The sequence below is a fragment of the Leishmania infantum genome, chromosome 35, assembly GCF_000002875.2.
Source record: "Leishmania infantum JPCM5 genome chromosome 35".
Lineage (NCBI taxonomy): Eukaryota > Euglenozoa > Kinetoplastea > Trypanosomatida > Trypanosomatidae > Leishmania > Leishmania infantum.
The window spans coordinates 861,569-878,187 of NC_009419.2; the positions used below are offsets into that span (position 1 = coordinate 861,569).

Below are 16,619 nucleotides of genomic sequence, written 5' to 3' on the forward strand. Positions count from 1 at the left end.
TCCTCTAGCTGACAAGAGAAACGGAGTGGCTACGGATGGGGGTACTACCCGAGACTGCACTAGCGGGGTAGTCGTCCATAAATCTATCGAGCATCTCAAAGAAGCGTGATGCCCCTCGATGGGCAACAAACCGGTGAGGCCGTGCGAGACGTCTGCGCACCGCGTTTGTGGCCGAAGTGGCGCGTTCCCCTGAATTCCCCCATCCCCGCTGAGCATCTTTCCACTTTCAATCAGGAAATCGGCAATGAATGGCAGCCCCCTCCCCTTCTGCCCCTCAAAAAAGAGACGACATACAGGATGCCGTGATGCTCCACGAGCATATCGAATGGCAACGAAAACCACTCGTGTATCTCTGCAAGGCAATTCAGGGGGTGCGCTCTGCATTACGGTGAGGGGGCGAATGCGGCAGTGAGTGATACAGAAGGGAGGAAGTCCCTCGCGCGCTATGCAACGCCCCAAACACAAGCAGGCGCGCCCGGCCACTGTGTCTCTGTCTCCACCAAAAGTGGCCTCCGTCGACTTCGACCGCTGGCCTAGTGCTCTTCATCGTCGCTTTCTCTCCCTCTTTTCCCTCTGTTTTTATGCTCACCATTGCTGACGCATACGTCTACTCCCCCGCAACGCCGATCTTCGTCCGCAACTTGTTGTGTCCCAAAAGCCAACCCAGTATCCCTGTGCGTTGTTTGCCGTTGTCGTTCGCTTGCTTTCTTTTGTGCCGTTATTATTCGGTTGTTGTTCTCCGCTACATCATGAAGCTCTATGGCCTGCTGATTCTAAAGCCCCATCCGCCGGGTGTCGAGAAGGACCCGGTCATTTGCTGTAGCGCTGTCGACGTCAGCTCGTTCGGCTTCTTCCAGCGCAGTTCTGCCCGCGAATTCATTGTGTTTCTCTCCCGAACAGTGGCTAAGCGGGTGGCTCTCGGCGCCAAGACGCAGATCACAGAAAACGGCAATGTTGTGTATGCGCATGCGACGCTGGACGGTCTCGTGGCAATCGCAGTGAGCGACATCGAGTACAACGCGCGTGTCGCCTTCACGCTCTTGACGGAGTTGATGCTGCAGTTCCAGCAGACGTTCCGCGGTAAGTACGAGTCCGTGGGGGGCAAGGCGGATGAGTTTCTGCACTGGCCCCACATCAACGAGACACTGGAGAAGTATCAGAAGCCGGAGGAGGTAGACAAGATCTTGCGCATCAAGCGTGACATCGAGGACACAAAGGTGATCATGTACAACGCGATTGACCAAATCATCGAACGGGGACAGAAAATCGACGACTTGGTGGCGCAGAGCGAGGATCTTGGCATGGCTAGCAAGACATTTTACACGCAAGCAAAGCAGACAAACTCGGGGTGCTGCGCAGTCATGTGATGTGGAAATGGAGGGGCAATCGCTACTTGGCGAGGAAGCACTGTAGAGTGAAGGAGCGTAGGTGGGACACGCAGCGTACCTTGCCTGTGTGCAAAACGGCAAGTGGTATGCCTGTGCGCGGGAAAACATCTTTGCTTTCTCTGGTTCTCTTTTTTTTTTTGGAGGGAGCCAGACGTTGCCGTGGCCGCAGTGGCTGCCACGCGTTCTACGTGAATTCGTTGCCTTTTCCTCGTTCTTTTTCTCCCCCTCCTCTTTACTTCAGCACTTTGCTTTTTTTCTTCTCCATCCGTGTCTGTGTTGTCTGCTGATGTGTCGCTGATCCGGGAATCATGTACGTGTGCGCATCTCTCTCTCTGTGCTTCGTTTCCTCTCAGCTTGTGCCGTTTGATGACCCTTTTCATCGACCTGACATACACGCAGAGGCGCCTGGAGGGCTCCCTGTTCGCCCCCTCCTCCTCCTCCCTCCCTCCCGTCAGCTTCTCCCCAAATGAGACTTGGATGGTGTTGGGCAGCGTTTTCCCGGCCAAAGTCCCCGCTCACGCACTCACCAACACGCGCGAGTGGTTGCACCTGGAGAGGGGGACGGTGATGTGCTTTCGCGCTTCCCTTTGTGCATCTGTGTCACCTCGCGATCGTGCGCTTCGCTGAATGACGATAGTGCCTGCTCGGATGTGGATGGACATCGGCACTGCAGGGCCGGCGTGTACCCTCGCTTACCCCTCGCGTGGCTCGCAGGGAAAAAGGGGGGGGGAGCAGTGCGCGGCTCAACTGCGCAGGGGTAGAAAAAAAAAGGAGCATGAAGTTGGGGTGCAGGCGATAGACTCTTGCAGCCCGTTTATTCCCGTGTCCGCCATCCCCCTCCCCCTTTTCCCCGCCCGTCACACTCGATGCGCATTACCCTTATTGTTGTACTTCTTTGGTTGCTATCCTATCAGCTATGGATGCTCTGTGAAGAGACTAAAAGAAACACTCAATTGAACTGCGCAGGCCCCGGTAGCTTGAGCTCTCTCACTCCAGCGCCATGGACGTTCTTTTTTTTTTCGAATGAATGAGGGTGATGCAGGGGGTGTTGGTCGTATACCACCAAACACGTTCAGCACGTCCCGAGGAGGACGTCTGCGCCTCTATCAGCAGTTCTTGCCGTCCTTTCACGCAGTTCCCTCAGAAGAAACTCTGTCGAGTCTCGCGCTTCTTTACAGCAACGTACTTGTGGCTGCTTCGGATCCTCTCCTACGCGCGCTTGTTTCCCATCTCACCATCATCCATTTCCATACGCACCTACTCCGCGCCGTTCCCTTTTACCGCACGATGCCTCACACTCGAAAAACACACACACACACACGCACACAACAATTTATCTCACGGTCACCGGAATGAAAGTCAGCTGCGTATCCACCAGCTCACCGCCGTTGCTTGACTGCAGGCGCGCCAAGGCACGCGTGCTGGCCCTGTGCGGCAATGAGTCACTCTACCAAAGTAGACGATGGCGCAGGGTGGCTAGGGCGCCACGGTGCGGATGCATACCCGTGCAGCGGCGAGGAGTCGGAGCTTGATGAGGGAGACTGGGAGGAGGGAGAGGAGCAGGAGGAAGAGGAGGAGAGCGATCGCTGCTCCAGCGACTCTTCTGGCGGAGACGAGAACGCCGACGGCAAGGAGGCGGAGGAGGAACCGGAGAGAGAGGAGCAGGAGGAAGACGATCACGGTAGCAGCGGCGTTCTGGAGGATGACGTGAAGACAGAGCCGCCAGTTGCTGCTGCCACCGGCAGCAGCGGCACCTTTGCCGCCACTTCGCCCTCCGCGGCTGCGTCGCTTGGTGGAGGAAGTGGGGGCAGCGCGTTCGGCGCTCTCGCTACGTCTGTCGAAGTGTCTCCGCCACCACCTGCGCCTTCGGTTTTCGCGGCTTCTCCCTTGGCGGCGGCTGCGGTGCCGCCTCAGCCGTTTTCGGCAAGGACGACACCCGCCTTTGCCAGCCACACTACGCTTCAAGAGCAGCGGCCGTTGAACACTGCCCCGGCTTCCACTTTTCAGCCAACCGCCGCTGCATCAGATGCAGCCACACAGCAGCAGCTAGACACGACTACGGCCCCCCTTCACTTTGTGGACTTCGAACGGTCGCTTGGACAGAAATTGTCGAGCAGCGAATGGCACCGCGCTCGCAGTAAGGCTGATGAGGTGCAGGACGTGAAGCGCGCCCTTGCGCGGTACGACCTGGTGCTGCCAACAGATAAATTTGACGAGGCGATCGAGAAAGCACTGTATGGAAGCTGAGCGCGTCTGCCATGTCTCTTGTGCGCGTGCGTGCGTAGACGTCCTCTCCCAACAACGTTGCAAGAGAAGACGAATAGCATGATGTGTTGGATTGCTACGTATGTGTACTTTTTTTTGAGGGTGGGGGGCTGCCGAGGTGCGATGCCGACGCACAGTCGCTGCTCAAAGCCGAAGAGAAAAATGACGAAACACATCAGCGACTTGGCGTCTGATGAACTTGCATGGCTGAAAAAGCTACGATACGGATAGCCACGATGCATGAGGACAGCGTGAGTTGAGCGCTCCTCCCTTTCCCCCAGTACCATGATGGCAGGACACTAACGGCTTTTCGCTTGCGTTTTTTTTTCTTGCCAACCGATCATGCATCCCATTTTCCTCAAATCCTTGATACCTTCACGCATTTTTTTTTCATGCCTGGGGTGCGTTCGCGCATGAGCATCAAACAGGTGACAGAACGCAACCACACACACACACACACACACACAAACTCGAAAAAGGGTAGCCATCGTTGCATTGTTGCCGTCTTCATTAGCGTACGCCTTTGCTGCTCTTTCCCCTTCTCATCTTACCACTTCCTCCTTTCATTTTTTTTGTCGTGGATAACGGTTGTTGCTGCTCCTTGTCTGTTGCTGCCTGCCTTCCCTCTGCCCCGAAGCGCTCGGAGGAGCTAGTCGTAGGATTTGACTCTTTTAGGATTGTTGCTTGCCGGCATCTCAGGGATTGGGTACGACGCAACAGGCCTCCGAACGTGTGCCCCTTTGAGGCCGCTGCTACGGTCGACGTGGCGTACGCGCGATTTTCGATGCCGTGTCATCTGTTCGCTCGATCAACGCAACACACATGCACGCATTCCGGCCACACCACGCACCGCAGCAGTGCCATCATTGACTTTTTTTGCCCGCCTAGCCGCCCCTTCGTCTTCCACGTCTTTCTCAATTTTGTCAGTCTTTGTGTGCCGCTTTTGTTGTTAACTTGTTAGAGAGCCCTTTCCGTTGATTGGGTGCATGGGTGTGCATCGGCTTTCCGTCTTCGCCTTTAGCACCCACAAACGTGCAGAATGCCTGCTTCCACGCCCTCTGCGCCACCGCTTCGGCCGACCTCCAACAGCGTCAGGAGCCCCGCTGCGCTGGACGATCTCAAGCTGCAGTTCGCGACCGAGGAGGTGCGCAAACGGTTCTCGGACATCTCGATGGCGGACATGCTTGCAGTGCTGAGCACGCTCCTGACCAATCCGCGCATCCGCGAGTACGGCGGGGAGCAAGCCGGTGGGGTCTTGAACGGCATTCACGGGCTTCCTCTCGCGCGGGAACCGAAGCAAAACTGCGCAAGTACTCGTGCAAGACGAAACTCGACAAGTCGCCTTCAGCAGCAGGCGAGCGCGAGCTCGTCCATCACGGCGAGTGAGCTGAGCTCGCGGGACTGGAGCACGAGAAACTTTGAGATGGACGAGGTACCAATATTTAAGGCGCCGGCCGCCTCGCGGCTGAGCCCGGAGTGGGCCACCATTGTCGCCTCCATCCTCGACAACGCGCGCCAGTATCGCGAGCCCGCCGACGAGCACCGCACCGTCGTGGACAGGGTGCAGCTTTCTATCAAAGACTGGCTCGAGAACACGAGCGTGGAGGCGGCGGAGAGTGAGAAGATGCATGCCGCGGCAGGCTCCGCCGCTTGCGATTCCCCTGCATGGCTTGCGACACTGACACAGGTGCGCCGCCTGGCCGAGGACGTGTGCCACAGCAAATACGACGCCGTGTACAAGCGACTCTGTAGCGAGGCTGCAGAGGAAGGTGGCGAGGGAATGGCCACGCCAGTGTATGCTCTGCACGATGAGGACAGCACCATGGCGCCCTCCTCCGTCGTGGCACGACAGTCGGTGCACCGTGCCGCGACCGGCCCAATCGGTATACCGCCCTTCTCCCTTGTGATTCAATGCGGACGCGACGGCAGCGGAACAGAGGTGCCCGATTTGCTCCTCAGCATCGACCTTGACGCGAGCAACGGCGGTACGCGCGGCAGCGGCTTGGAGAGCAGCAGCGCCTCTTTTGTCGTCGGCTGCGAGTGGTTTCAGTGGGTCTTCCTCGTCCAAAGCCCGCTGGCGTGTCAGAGTGAGCCTTACCCAGAAGTAGAGGATGGCGCCGCAGGCAAGGATGCCGAAGCCGTCGCTGCGGAGCAACAAAAGTGGCGACAACGGCACTGCACCGTGCAGCTTCTCTACCCCTCTAGGGCCGGTTTTTCAGAAGGCTCTGATGAATCCTCGGGCCTGCGTTCCGCCGAGGCTGAGTATGAACTGAGTGAGCCGCACGTCGTGCTCTCCTCGCTGCTTGGAGTGGCCATGCGCGTATGGTGTCAGAACCACCCGCACATCGTCGCGCAAGTGCTTCAGCTGGAGGAGGACACCTATCCATGGCATATCTACGACGGATCTCTCTTCTGGTCTGCGTGGCCCCTGAGCGGCCCGGCGACACACGGTGAGTGCGAGTGCGCTGCAGCAAGCGACTCGATGCCAATCCCGCTTCTCCCGGGAGAGTGCTTCGCACATGAATCGGATCTGAAGGATGACGACTACTAGTTAGTAGGCAGCCCGCTCGGCGCCGCGCCGTACCAGGCGCCACCTCTTCCGCGTGTTCTTGCGCCGCCATGAACTGCTGATTTTCCGTTCGCACTCGACAAAAAAAATCGCAAACGGGGGTCCCGTTTCCGCCGCCGCTCAGCAGTCGCGGCGCCCGCCCACCCCCGCCCGGCCGGGGCCGTTCCCCTGCGCTGCCGCCTAAGGGGCGAGCAGGTGGGTGGCGCCGCGACGAACGTCTCGCCCGCCAACCGAGCACGCCCACGCCCCAAACCCCGCCCACCCGAACCGCCCCGCGGGCCGCCCCGGCGCAACATTACCGGAGACCCCACCCGCCGACATCCGCAGCGACACACCGCCCCCCCTCCCCTGTGTCGGAGACGCCTGGCCCTTACACCGAACCGGGCCCCCACCCCTCCAACAGATCCGCCGAAGGAAGGCACGAACGAAAACCAAGGCGCTGAGCAACAAAACGGCAAGGCCAAACTGCCGCAGAAGACGTTTCAGAAGGAGCAAGTGCTTTTTGGTTAACGCTTCCCCTTTTAGCTTCCCTTGGGCGCGTAGCGTTGCAGCAGGTCAAACCCTGGGTACTCGTCGATGGGGCAACAAGCTTTTGGTACTCTGGGAGCGTGGCGCCTGAGCAGTCTCGACGTTACGCTTCTATCAGCTTCATAGTCTGCAAAAAAAAAGCAGCGAAAGTTTGAGTGCGTCGCTATCTGTGCTGTTCTAGATTCGCCCAGGCGCACCGTTGTGAGGCTTCAGCTCGGGTGGATCAGGCATGCGAAAAAAAAAACAATGCCCACATTCTATGGCTTTCTTACTGTGGTGCAGGGCGGTGCAGAAACTCTGTCTTCGGTCGCGTTGCCGTCGCTAAAAGGTAGTAAACTATGGTAATTGGACAATCTTTCAAGATAATGCCACTGAATACCCGCTGCTAACGCCCGATTGCGGGCCCTTTGTGCTTTGCGAGATGCGATGTCAACGCGAACTTTATAGACAAGCATGCCTAAAAGCGTGGCATACTCGTTGGCACCACCACCCTCAGAGAGCAGCTGCCGCGCTGAACAGCGGTACTTTTACTCATCAAAACCGACGCTGATAGCACCCAATGGCCTCTACTCTTGCAGGCCAACCAACAAACTTAGTCAATCGGCATTTCCAAGTGCGAAGCAAGAGACGACATATATCAGCGCAGCGCTTTTTGCTCTTTCATCACATGCTTTGCAAGATGTTGTGATGGACGTGCCTCTGTGTGGAAGCCATCTGGGAAGTCAAGCGCTTATCGGTGACGGCGTGCGGAACTTTCGAACTAGTGGGCTCAGCTGCAGTGCTTCCTGGAAAACTTTCCATTTTTTTCCCAAGTGTCCCCAGAATTGGGGATCATAGCTTCAATCTAATGTTGCAAAGGTTACCCCAGGGCTTCGGCTGAGTAAGGCATTGTTATAGGTGCGAATGCCTTTTTCTTTGCGACTCTTGGGGGGGGGGTGAAATGGCTAGTCTGTTTGCATGCTTTTGTTCACTTGTCGCAGTCGCATTACCTCAAGCTCTGTTGAATGGGCGACCCCGGAATGTCTCGGCTTGAGAACGGCGTTAGTGAGACCACCTCATTTTTTCATCCGACTGCCAACATGCGACAAAGGTGTAAGTTGCACTCAGTTTGCTGACATAGTCCCTGGCAATACTGTCTTTCAGCTTCCATATGTCTTTTTCACCCACAAGTTCGCACAAAGCGCCATCCAGACTGAGCAGACTCAAACATGATTCTTTGTTGTGGATGGAACATCCTAACATTGTGCATTCCACCCCGTGCAAATGGGTGTTTTTTATGTGTTGTTTTGTCTGAAGATCCTTGAAGAGCTAGTGGAACGACAGAGCTGCGCTGGAGCCACCAGCTTCCACAGAGCCAACAGCTTACTGGAACTTCTCGTGTACCAAGAAGAGCCGACTATGCTGTCTTCCTTCGTTGAGAACTGCTGCGTTGAGTGCACTCGGTGACGCAGCGCACTTTCATGAGATTCACTGAATTGGTGGGTGCCGCGAAAGAGAAAGCCTAATACGAGTTGATTTGTCTTGGCGGCTCAACATCCCTTTTTTTTTTTGCGTGTTGGTGGATGGGCACGCCTCAGAAAGCAAGTGCTCGGTCTTCCAACTGATTGTGCTTTTCGACGCGACTACTGCACGAAGCACCTCATGCCAGTATTTTCCTTTTCCGCCACCCGCGCATGCGCGCTAGAAAGCAAAAGCAACCTGGGGCCTGGAGCTCGGGACACAATAAGCTAAGGTGTCTGTACGTGGTATCTCACAAGCATGCTAGGCGCCACATCTGGTGACTCGAGTACTTTGTCGTCTTTCAACTCTCAATGCGTGTGCTGGACAGAGATATCACTTACCAGCAAAAAAAAACGTTTTCGTTCTTTTCATTTGCAAATCCATCCCATGGCTCTTCGTGGATCAATGCTCGTAAAGACTGCAATGTAAGCTTCAAATAACCTGACTCTCGGCCTTAGCGTCATCCTTTTTTATGATTGGCAACTGAAGGGAACTTCCTCTGCTCAGCAGTTTTCTTCTTTTTGCAGTCAGTTTTGCATTCACACTCGTGTCCAGCTTGCAATATCTGCTTTATTCCACTCTGCGTTTCTTCGCGCTCAAGAAGTTATTAGCTGACGCTGGGCGGAATTTTTTTTTTTGAAAGCTGGAGACAGGGAATAAAAGGGGGCTGCTCGAAAAACAATATGATTATGAGGAGTGAGTCAACGTGCTCTCCACAATTCCAATTCAATGCGCCACCGAACGTTTGTCCTTGCCCCATTTTCGTCTCTCTATTCGTTTCAGATCTGAAGAAATAGAGTCATTTTAAGCATTTCATTCGCCCCCACCCACACCCTTGTTTACCCACTGCAACAGGAATCCTTGGATGACGGGAAAAGGGGGATACCGAAGTCTACTTATTCAGTTGTGGTGCTATCGTGAGCACGAGTGGAAGGATACCAGATCGGTATGGTCTTCAACGGAGATAGGGAACTCACCAGCTAGGCCAAGTTGGGAGCATATATTGGAATACATCATGCTTATCTTTGGGTATCGTTCTCTCGTTTGGGGCTCTTTCCACTCTCGGTTGCAGTCTAACCCCCTGATGACGGGAGACACCTCAGCGTAGTATCAGGGATAGTCCCAACTCTATGTGGGCGCTAGGCAGCTCCTCTCCTTGCTACTGCAGAGCCACCTCTGGCGGTGACAGGGTAGAGTGCCTACGACACGGGGAGGTCAGAGCAATGCATGGCCACAGATATGTTGGCGGTGAGGTACTAGATAATGCTGCATCGGAGTGATCTGCGACAGTGAACGCGCTTGCGCCAGCCGTGTGATGGGCAACGTGCCAGCGTGACTCAAACCTGCCTCGCCTGTACCTGAATGCTCTACTGGTGTGGAGAGCCTGAGTATCACACCAAGCAAAGCACCAGGTGGCGGCCTGCCTCATGGGGAGCCGCACTGAGGCGACCTGCGAGGCAGGGGCCGTGCTGGGATGGCTTGGCGGGGGTTGCGCCAGCGCATGTCTGCAGCCGCTTGCCGCCGCGAGGGGGCCTTTAGCATGCGGGGTGCATTTCAGTTTGATTCGTGTCTTCTATGGCGGAGAATGAACAAGCCCACTTACACACAAAGAAAACTGATTTCTCCCCGAATAAGGGAAAGGAAAACCTTAGCGCTAACTGACGTGTGCCGCATGCATCGTCCTTTGTCTTTCTCTTTCGTCTGAAAGTTTCGACTCGATGCGCATGCAGTGAAAAAGCTTTCGAAGAAGACAATGCTTATCAGCGCTGCTTTTTTTTTCTGCAAGTCGCGGTCTCAATGACTGATAGAAAATTATGCGTTGGGGTGCCTACACCTCTTTCTTCCCTAAAATTCGTCATGCTTCTCTCCCCTTTTTGTCATTGTCTATTCAACTCTCTTGAAAGCAGAACCTGTGGTGACTCTTATTTCCAGATTTCAACTTTTAGCATGCGAGTATGTCGCTTCGACTGGAGTCCATACGAGTGTACCGCGAACTTTATCGCGCTGCGTCACGGTCGGCACGGGAATGCACGCTGTACAACAGTTCAGGTTTACTGGACTACGTCTCGCGGCGTTTTGGTCAGGAAGCAGACAAGCAGAATCGCCAGCTTGCAAATGCTCTGCGAACCTTGGAGCGGCGCGCCAGCGATCAGGGGTCGAAAAAGCGGCGCGGTGCGGCAGGTGGCCGTGCCCAAGCAAAACTACTACAGCAGTATCAAAGGTACATATCCATGCAAATCGATCGTACTCGCGCCCTTGCCAAGGCTCTCTACATGGCGCCGGGCAATGTGCAACTTACATCTGTGCTTCAGGTCCTCTCCGCCGGTGTTGGGAACTGGTCGTATCAGCAAATGATGGAGTCAAGCATTCTCTCGTTTCTTGAGCACGAAGCTAAGAAAGTTTCTCACAACGAAGTTGCAGAGGACATGACTAGCGAGCGTCAAAATCGGATCATGCTGCAGGCGCTCTTGCCATATGCGGAGCGACTGCTACTTGTTCATCGCACAGCTGTGGGCGAGCAAAATCGGGTGAGCTCACTGACTTATCTGACGCCTTGGCAAGTGACAGAGTCTATAATTGGCAGTCGAAGTGGTGTATCTGCTGTGCATCTTCGCGTTGGTCGTGATCACTTAGTGGTCGAAGTGGACGAGACTTACAACAAACAAGTGGTGTACATTTGCTGCACCCGGCAGGATGGGGGCGACTCGGGCAGCTACGAGTGGGCGCAGGAAGTAGAACGTGTGGAGATAAGCGAAAGTGAGGAGGTTCAGAAGACGATGTTTCACAGCCAGTACCTATTTATGGCAACTCGCATTTGTGACGCTCTTCTGCACGACTCTCCGCTGCATCCGACGCGCAGCACCGTTGTGATTGGCCACGCTGTTGGCGGGGCGGTAGGCTTGGTGCTGTCACTCCTGCTCACTCAACGGGGGTTCGAGGTGTCGAATACGATTTCTCTCGGCGCACCGAAATCGTTGCAAGGGACGTTGGAGCGCTACGTTGCAGCGATTAATCCGATTCGGTTAGTACTAGCGGGCGACCCGCTAGTAGAGCTTCCTATCACGGGTGCCGAAGGGGCACCATTTGTCCACATTGGCGAAATTCTTCTTCTGTCGCCAGCGAATTCGTCAAGCGATACCTTAGCCGCAGCAGATACGTCTGAGTGCGAGAGTGACGACAATGTTGTATCTGACGCGCCGCCCTCACCGAGGGTAGACAATTTTACCGCTGAGTCTCTTAGTGTTATGATGGCCGACTCTGATGGCGTGCCTTTTGCAAGTGGCAGCGCTGATGACCCTTCCGCAGCTGCATCTGTCTCTTTCAGCAAGGCAGACGAGGCTCTCGCTGAGGAAGAGAACAGTGAAGAAGGAATGTCCGAAATACTGCGTGTTGCTGCGCAGCGATACCGCGATCACTTTTTGGTGGAGCATTATGTGCGGCATTTGAAAGACCCGTCGGTGGTGCTGACGTACGCCGAGGGAGATGAGGTTTGGGATGAGGGAGACTACGAAGAGCTAAAACGGAAGAGTGCTCGCGAGCCGCCAGCCAGTTCGGAGGAGCGTCGCATTCGCGATCTTCGCGGGCCACTGTAAGGCTCTCCATCACAAAGCTCGTCAGGTCGACTTCTTGCTCTGCTTCCCTGATTGATGTACTGGTGGATGTTTGTTAATGGCGCTCTGCCGATTTCGACGGTGTGTCGGATCTGTAAGATGGAGCGCTGAATCGCAAAAAGAAAAGGAAACTTCAGATTGGAAGGACGCGATGGCTGATCAGTTTTTTCCCCTTCTTACACAATGCACTTTGATTGCAGCCACAGAAATTACCGCCGTTACAAATGTTGCGATAAAGTCCAATGGAACCGCAGATGAACGCTTGAAGACAGCGGAAAATACTGAAATACGTTTCTGGCAATCAGATGTCGCTGTGGGCGGAACACTTTTGCGTGCCATGAAAGGCTGTGCGACTTCGCGAAAGCAGCATGTATAGGTCTGTTTCCTTTTCTGTGCAGCATCTAGTAACTGGGGGCTACACAAGGACGAACTCGACCTCGCAAACGCTTCTAATAGTCATATTCTCCCTTCGTTTTTTTTTTTGTGTCCTGTGCTGCACTTAATACTCTCGTACCAAGCGAACACACACACACGCACATCTTTTTTTCTGTGAGTCGTCTTCAACGCGCTTCAGTTAACCTCTCTTGCTTTTCACCCCAGCGGTCAGAAGCAGCTACACAACGCTCACCCATAATTATACCGGGTTATTTTTATCGAGGACCAAAGAGAAGCAGGCGAGAAAATGAAGCTCGGGTACAAGAGCGAGACAAGTGCCTTTTTTGTGGGTGCGGCGACTTTCGCTGCTTGCTTCTTTATTCCCCGCCGCTTCCTCGCTGCCGCTATTCCATTGTGGATTGTAGCGAGCCGGCTGCTGGCGCGGGGCGCCGTGAATCACGCACGCCCCGTGACGGATGCGGACACTGCGGATAAGCAGGCACAGGCCCGCTTTGTGATGTCGCGTGACATGCCGCTGGCGAAGCGTCCAGTGGCGATCGTGACGGGAACTAACAGCGGGATCGGGTACTGGACTGCTGTGGGTCTGGCTGTGGAGGGCTACGAGGTTGTGGTGACGTGCCGGTCGGCTGTGTTGACACAGCAGACGGCTGAGCGGATTCAGCAGGAAGCGAAGCGCCGCCGTCGTGCCCAGCCGAAACTGTACGAGCACTCTCCGGCGTCAGTGCTCGTGGAGGGCCACCTGCCGGTGGAGTGCGACGACTTCGACAGTGTGCGCGCATTCGCGGAGTGGGTGGCAAGGAAATACGCGCAGCGCAACGTGCAGGTGCTGGTGAACAACGCAGGCGGCATGCGCAAGGCGTTGGGCTTCTCTCGTCTTCATCCTAACTTAGAGTTGCACACTGCCATGAACTTCCTCGGCCCGTTTCTGCTGACGGAACTGTTGCTGCCTGTGCTGGAGAGGAACGGCGGCCGCGTTGTGTATGTTTCGAGTGAAGCGCACCGCTTTGCACAGTCTCTCCTTCTTCCCGGCCGCTTTAGTGTGTGGAGATCGATTAGGGCATTTCCCACATGCAACGGCCTCATTGCGGGAAAGTTGCTCAATGCATTGAAGGAGGTCAACCAGGGTGCTGGCAAGTCGAGCGGTCCGCTTCAGACTTCTTCGACTCAGCACGCCTTTGGCCGTTACGGCATCAGCAAGCTACTGAACACCTACCACGCCCACATGATTGCGCGCCGCTACCGCGACGTGAAGGACGAGGCGCACCGTGTATACGCCTGCTCGCTGCACCCCGGCTGTGTCGCTACCAACTTCTCTCGAGATATCATGGGCGGCTTTGTGGGTATGATTTTCTCATGGGCGTCGCTGCTGTTCTTAAAGACCGCAGAGGAGGGTGCGCAGACGACGCTGCACTGCGCCATGTGCCCGCGCACAGAGTTGGAGTTGGTGTCGCCGTCTGGCGAGAAACCGACGACGAACGCGGATGCGGTGAGCCCATACTTCGTGGAGTGCGCGGACCAGACGACGAGTATGCTGCGTGCGTACGGCTGGGACGTGAGTGAGGCAGCGGCGATTTTGCAGTGGGGTCGGCAGCAAGTCGGCCTCGCCTAAATCGTGAGGAGTTGCCGTAATGAAAAGAGAAGTGCATTTCACCACATTACACAGGGTCAACACGGCGTATGGTGGTTTGGTGGCGGCGTCTCTGGCTTTTATCTTCCTCTCTTGTGCATCGCCATGTGGTGGCGGCAAACATTCTGCGCTGTCATCATCTTCGTATGTTTGTACGTCTCGTCCGCCTCTCTCCCTACTTCGTCTTTGACGTGCCTGTGTCCGTTTCACGTTTGCATTGTTGGCCCGCGTGGTTTGTTCTCTCGATCTCCCCACCACAAGTGCAGGGGCCAAAGCGTTTTTTTTTTTCGTTTCAGCCCCGAGAATTCACTTTTGTGGTGCGAAGGGGTTTGCTTGCTGTATTTCTCCCAAATTTCTTTTACCGATCATTGCGCTCGATGCCCTGTTTTCTCTCGTCGACAACGCCCCCCCCCCTCTCCCTCTCTCTCTCTCGCCCTCGTCTCCTCTTGCACGTGTAGACGTTGAATGCGGTGTTCATCCTTTCTTCGAGCGTTTGCTGGAAGGAAAGGAGAAGTGACGAAGGCAGGCAATTTCTAGTTCAGCGTAGCGCTTCGTATGCACCTGCTTTGTTTTTATGATATCAGGCATATTGCCCTGGAATACGAAGGACAAGACGAGCAGGAATAAAAACGGAATGACTCATAAAATAGCGTGAGGAAGGGCGCCTCTCTTCGGCTGGCATTGGTGTCACACTGCCTGCAATATTATCTCCGGTCAGCGACTTACCAAGGGTCAGGAGAGCGTGCCCCACCCCTTGCGAACTAGGTTTTGGCACACACCCACATCTTATAAACGCAGTTGCCCCATGTGCTCGCGTGCTGATCACCCCCTAGCTCCCTCAGCTGGCGCGACCGTGACCTTTACCTCTCCGGCGCCAATCGCCTTCCCTTTCCTTCTCCGACTTCCCTGCTTCAACGCTCTCCTTTCACACGCACGCTTATATGTTCCCCCTATCCACCTACACGCGCGTTTGCACACGAGTGAGAAGGCTGATTGCTACACTGGTACTGAGTTGTGCTTTACTGACGTTATTTTCAGTGCTCCCCCTCCCCCAACACACACACACACACACACTTCCTATTTTTATTCTCCCCCTTCTTCATAAGTGTGAGCTCCCACACCTCTACGTGGAACTGAAGGTTAATAGTATTCACATCTGCACGGAAGCGCGCAACGATGGCTGATGCGACCCTTCTTCATCGCCTCATAGAGGCTTTGCCAAAGGCAGAGCTGCACGTGCACATTGAGGGAACACTGAGCCCAGAACTGCTCTTTGAGCTTGCGAAGAGGAATGGGGTGCAGATTCCGTACAAGACGGTGGAGGAGGTCCGCGCGGCCTATAACTTTACTGATCTGCAGTCGTTTCTGGACCTCTATTATGAAGGCATGTCTGTCCTCATCACCGAGGACGATTTTGCGGACCTGGCATACGCCTACACGCGTGTGATGCACGAGAGTCGCGTTACTCACGCCGAGCCCTTTTTCGATCCTCAAGGTCACCTCTGCCGCGGCATTACATTTCGCGTTCTCTACGACGGGCTCATGAAGGGGTTTCGCCGCGGTGAGGCCGAGTTTGGAGTCAGTGTAGCGCTCATCTTTAGCTTCCTTCGTCATCTCTCCGAGGAGGAGTGCTTTGCACTCGTGCGCGATGACATGCACCCCGACAACGGTCAGTACATCCGTGAGTTATTCGCAGCGAAGGCGTTTGTAGCGGTGGGGCTGGACTCTTCAGAATTGGACAACCCGCCGGAGAAGTTCGCGCGGCTCTACCGCTACTGCCACGAAGAGCTGAAGGTGCCGTTCCTTGTGGCGCACGCAGGTGAGGAAGGTCCACCGGGGTACATGCGGGATGCGATGAGCATGCTGGCAGTGGACCGCATCGACCACGGTGTGGCCGCGCGTCTGGACCAGGCGCTGTGCAAGGATCTGCGTGAGAAGCGAATTCCACTGACTGTGTGCCCGACGTCGAACGTAGCCCTCAAGGTCTTCCAGGATCGCGCGACGTGCGGGGCGGTGGTGATGGACCTCGTTTTGACAGAGGGGCTTTGCGTCACCATCAACTCAGATGATCCGGCCTACTTTGGCGGCGACATCCGAGAGAGTTTCCGCATTCTCGCCGAGACGGGCCGACTCACCCCGGCCACGCTGAAGCAGCTCGTGCTCAACTCGTTCTGCAGCAGCTTCATCGCCGAAGATCGCAAGCGCGCGTACGAGGAGAGGGTGGAGAAGGTGTTCAAGGACGTGTGCGGGGGGACGTATGAATGAGGCCTTGAAGGGGGTATGAGCTGTGGTTGGCGGAGCAAGCTGTGGCGGCGAGGGCATTTTTATTTAGTATTATATATATGCGTGTGTGTGCTGCTCCTTCCACTCTTCACAAGGTCCCCTTGTGCACTCTTATCTTTTAAATTGCTCATCGTATTTCTATTACTATCATCACCGTCAGGATTTTTCCACGCACGCGCGATACATGTTCAGAATGAGAGCATCTTGCCCCTTCTCTTTTCCTTTGTGTTTCTCCTCTTTCTCTCCCCCTCTCTCGGTTTCCTTTTTCTTTTTCCATAGAGAAAGAACAGGAGGAGAAGCTGTCGCGGGGCGAATCGTTTACGTTCGCTCCCTTCTATTCGTTGAAAAAATGTTTTTGCTTTATTATTAGTTTTCGGTCCTTTTATGTTTTTAGATCCCAGTTCTCTGTGGCGATGCATCAACGGTTGTGTTGCAGACGAAAAAAAGAAAGG

General features: G+C 55.1%; 6 protein-coding genes across 6 annotated transcripts; all 6 read left to right on the top strand.

Moving 5' to 3' along the window:
• Nucleotides 1–749: 749 nt before the first annotated feature.
• Nucleotides 750–1,367, top strand: LINJ_35_2150 (putative vesicle-associated membrane protein; the record flags this gene model as incomplete). Its single annotated transcript, XM_003392755.1, has 1 exon — nucleotides 750–1,367. The coding sequence occupies one exon, from the start codon at nucleotides 750–752 to the stop codon at nucleotides 1,365–1,367; it is 618 nt and encodes a 205-aa protein (XP_003392803.1).
• A 1,458-nt stretch (nucleotides 1,368–2,825) lies between these two features.
• Nucleotides 2,826–3,635, top strand: LINJ_35_2160 (hypothetical protein, unknown function; the record flags this gene model as incomplete). Its single annotated transcript, XM_003392756.1, has 1 exon — nucleotides 2,826–3,635. One exon carries the CDS (start codon nucleotides 2,826–2,828, stop codon nucleotides 3,633–3,635), a length of 810 nt encoding a protein of 269 aa, XP_003392804.1.
• Nucleotides 3,636–4,692: 1,057 nt separating this feature from the next.
• On the top strand, nucleotides 4,693–6,204 carry LINJ_35_2170 (hypothetical protein, unknown function; the record flags this gene model as incomplete). Its single annotated transcript, XM_003392757.1, has 1 exon — nucleotides 4,693–6,204. One exon carries the CDS (start codon nucleotides 4,693–4,695, stop codon nucleotides 6,202–6,204), a length of 1,512 nt encoding a protein of 503 aa, XP_003392805.1.
• A 4,001-nt stretch (nucleotides 6,205–10,205) lies between these two features.
• LINJ_35_2180 (conserved hypothetical protein) lies at nucleotides 10,206–11,843 on the top strand (the record flags this gene model as incomplete). Its single annotated transcript, XM_003392758.1, has 1 exon — nucleotides 10,206–11,843. The coding sequence occupies one exon, from the start codon at nucleotides 10,206–10,208 to the stop codon at nucleotides 11,841–11,843; it is 1,638 nt and encodes a 545-aa protein (XP_003392806.1).
• A 700-nt stretch (nucleotides 11,844–12,543) lies between these two features.
• On the top strand, nucleotides 12,544–13,866 carry LINJ_35_2190 (conserved hypothetical protein; the record flags this gene model as incomplete). The annotated part of the gene is made up of 1 exon (XM_003392759.1): nucleotides 12,544–13,866. The coding sequence occupies one exon, from the start codon at nucleotides 12,544–12,546 to the stop codon at nucleotides 13,864–13,866; it is 1,323 nt and encodes a 440-aa protein (XP_003392807.1).
• Nucleotides 13,867–15,060: 1,194 nt separating this feature from the next.
• On the top strand, nucleotides 15,061–16,149 carry AAH (adenine aminohydrolase; the record flags this gene model as incomplete). Its single annotated transcript, XM_003392760.1, has 1 exon — nucleotides 15,061–16,149. The coding sequence occupies one exon, from the start codon at nucleotides 15,061–15,063 to the stop codon at nucleotides 16,147–16,149; it is 1,089 nt and encodes a 362-aa protein (XP_003392808.1).
• Between the last annotated feature and the right edge of the window lie 470 nt (nucleotides 16,150–16,619).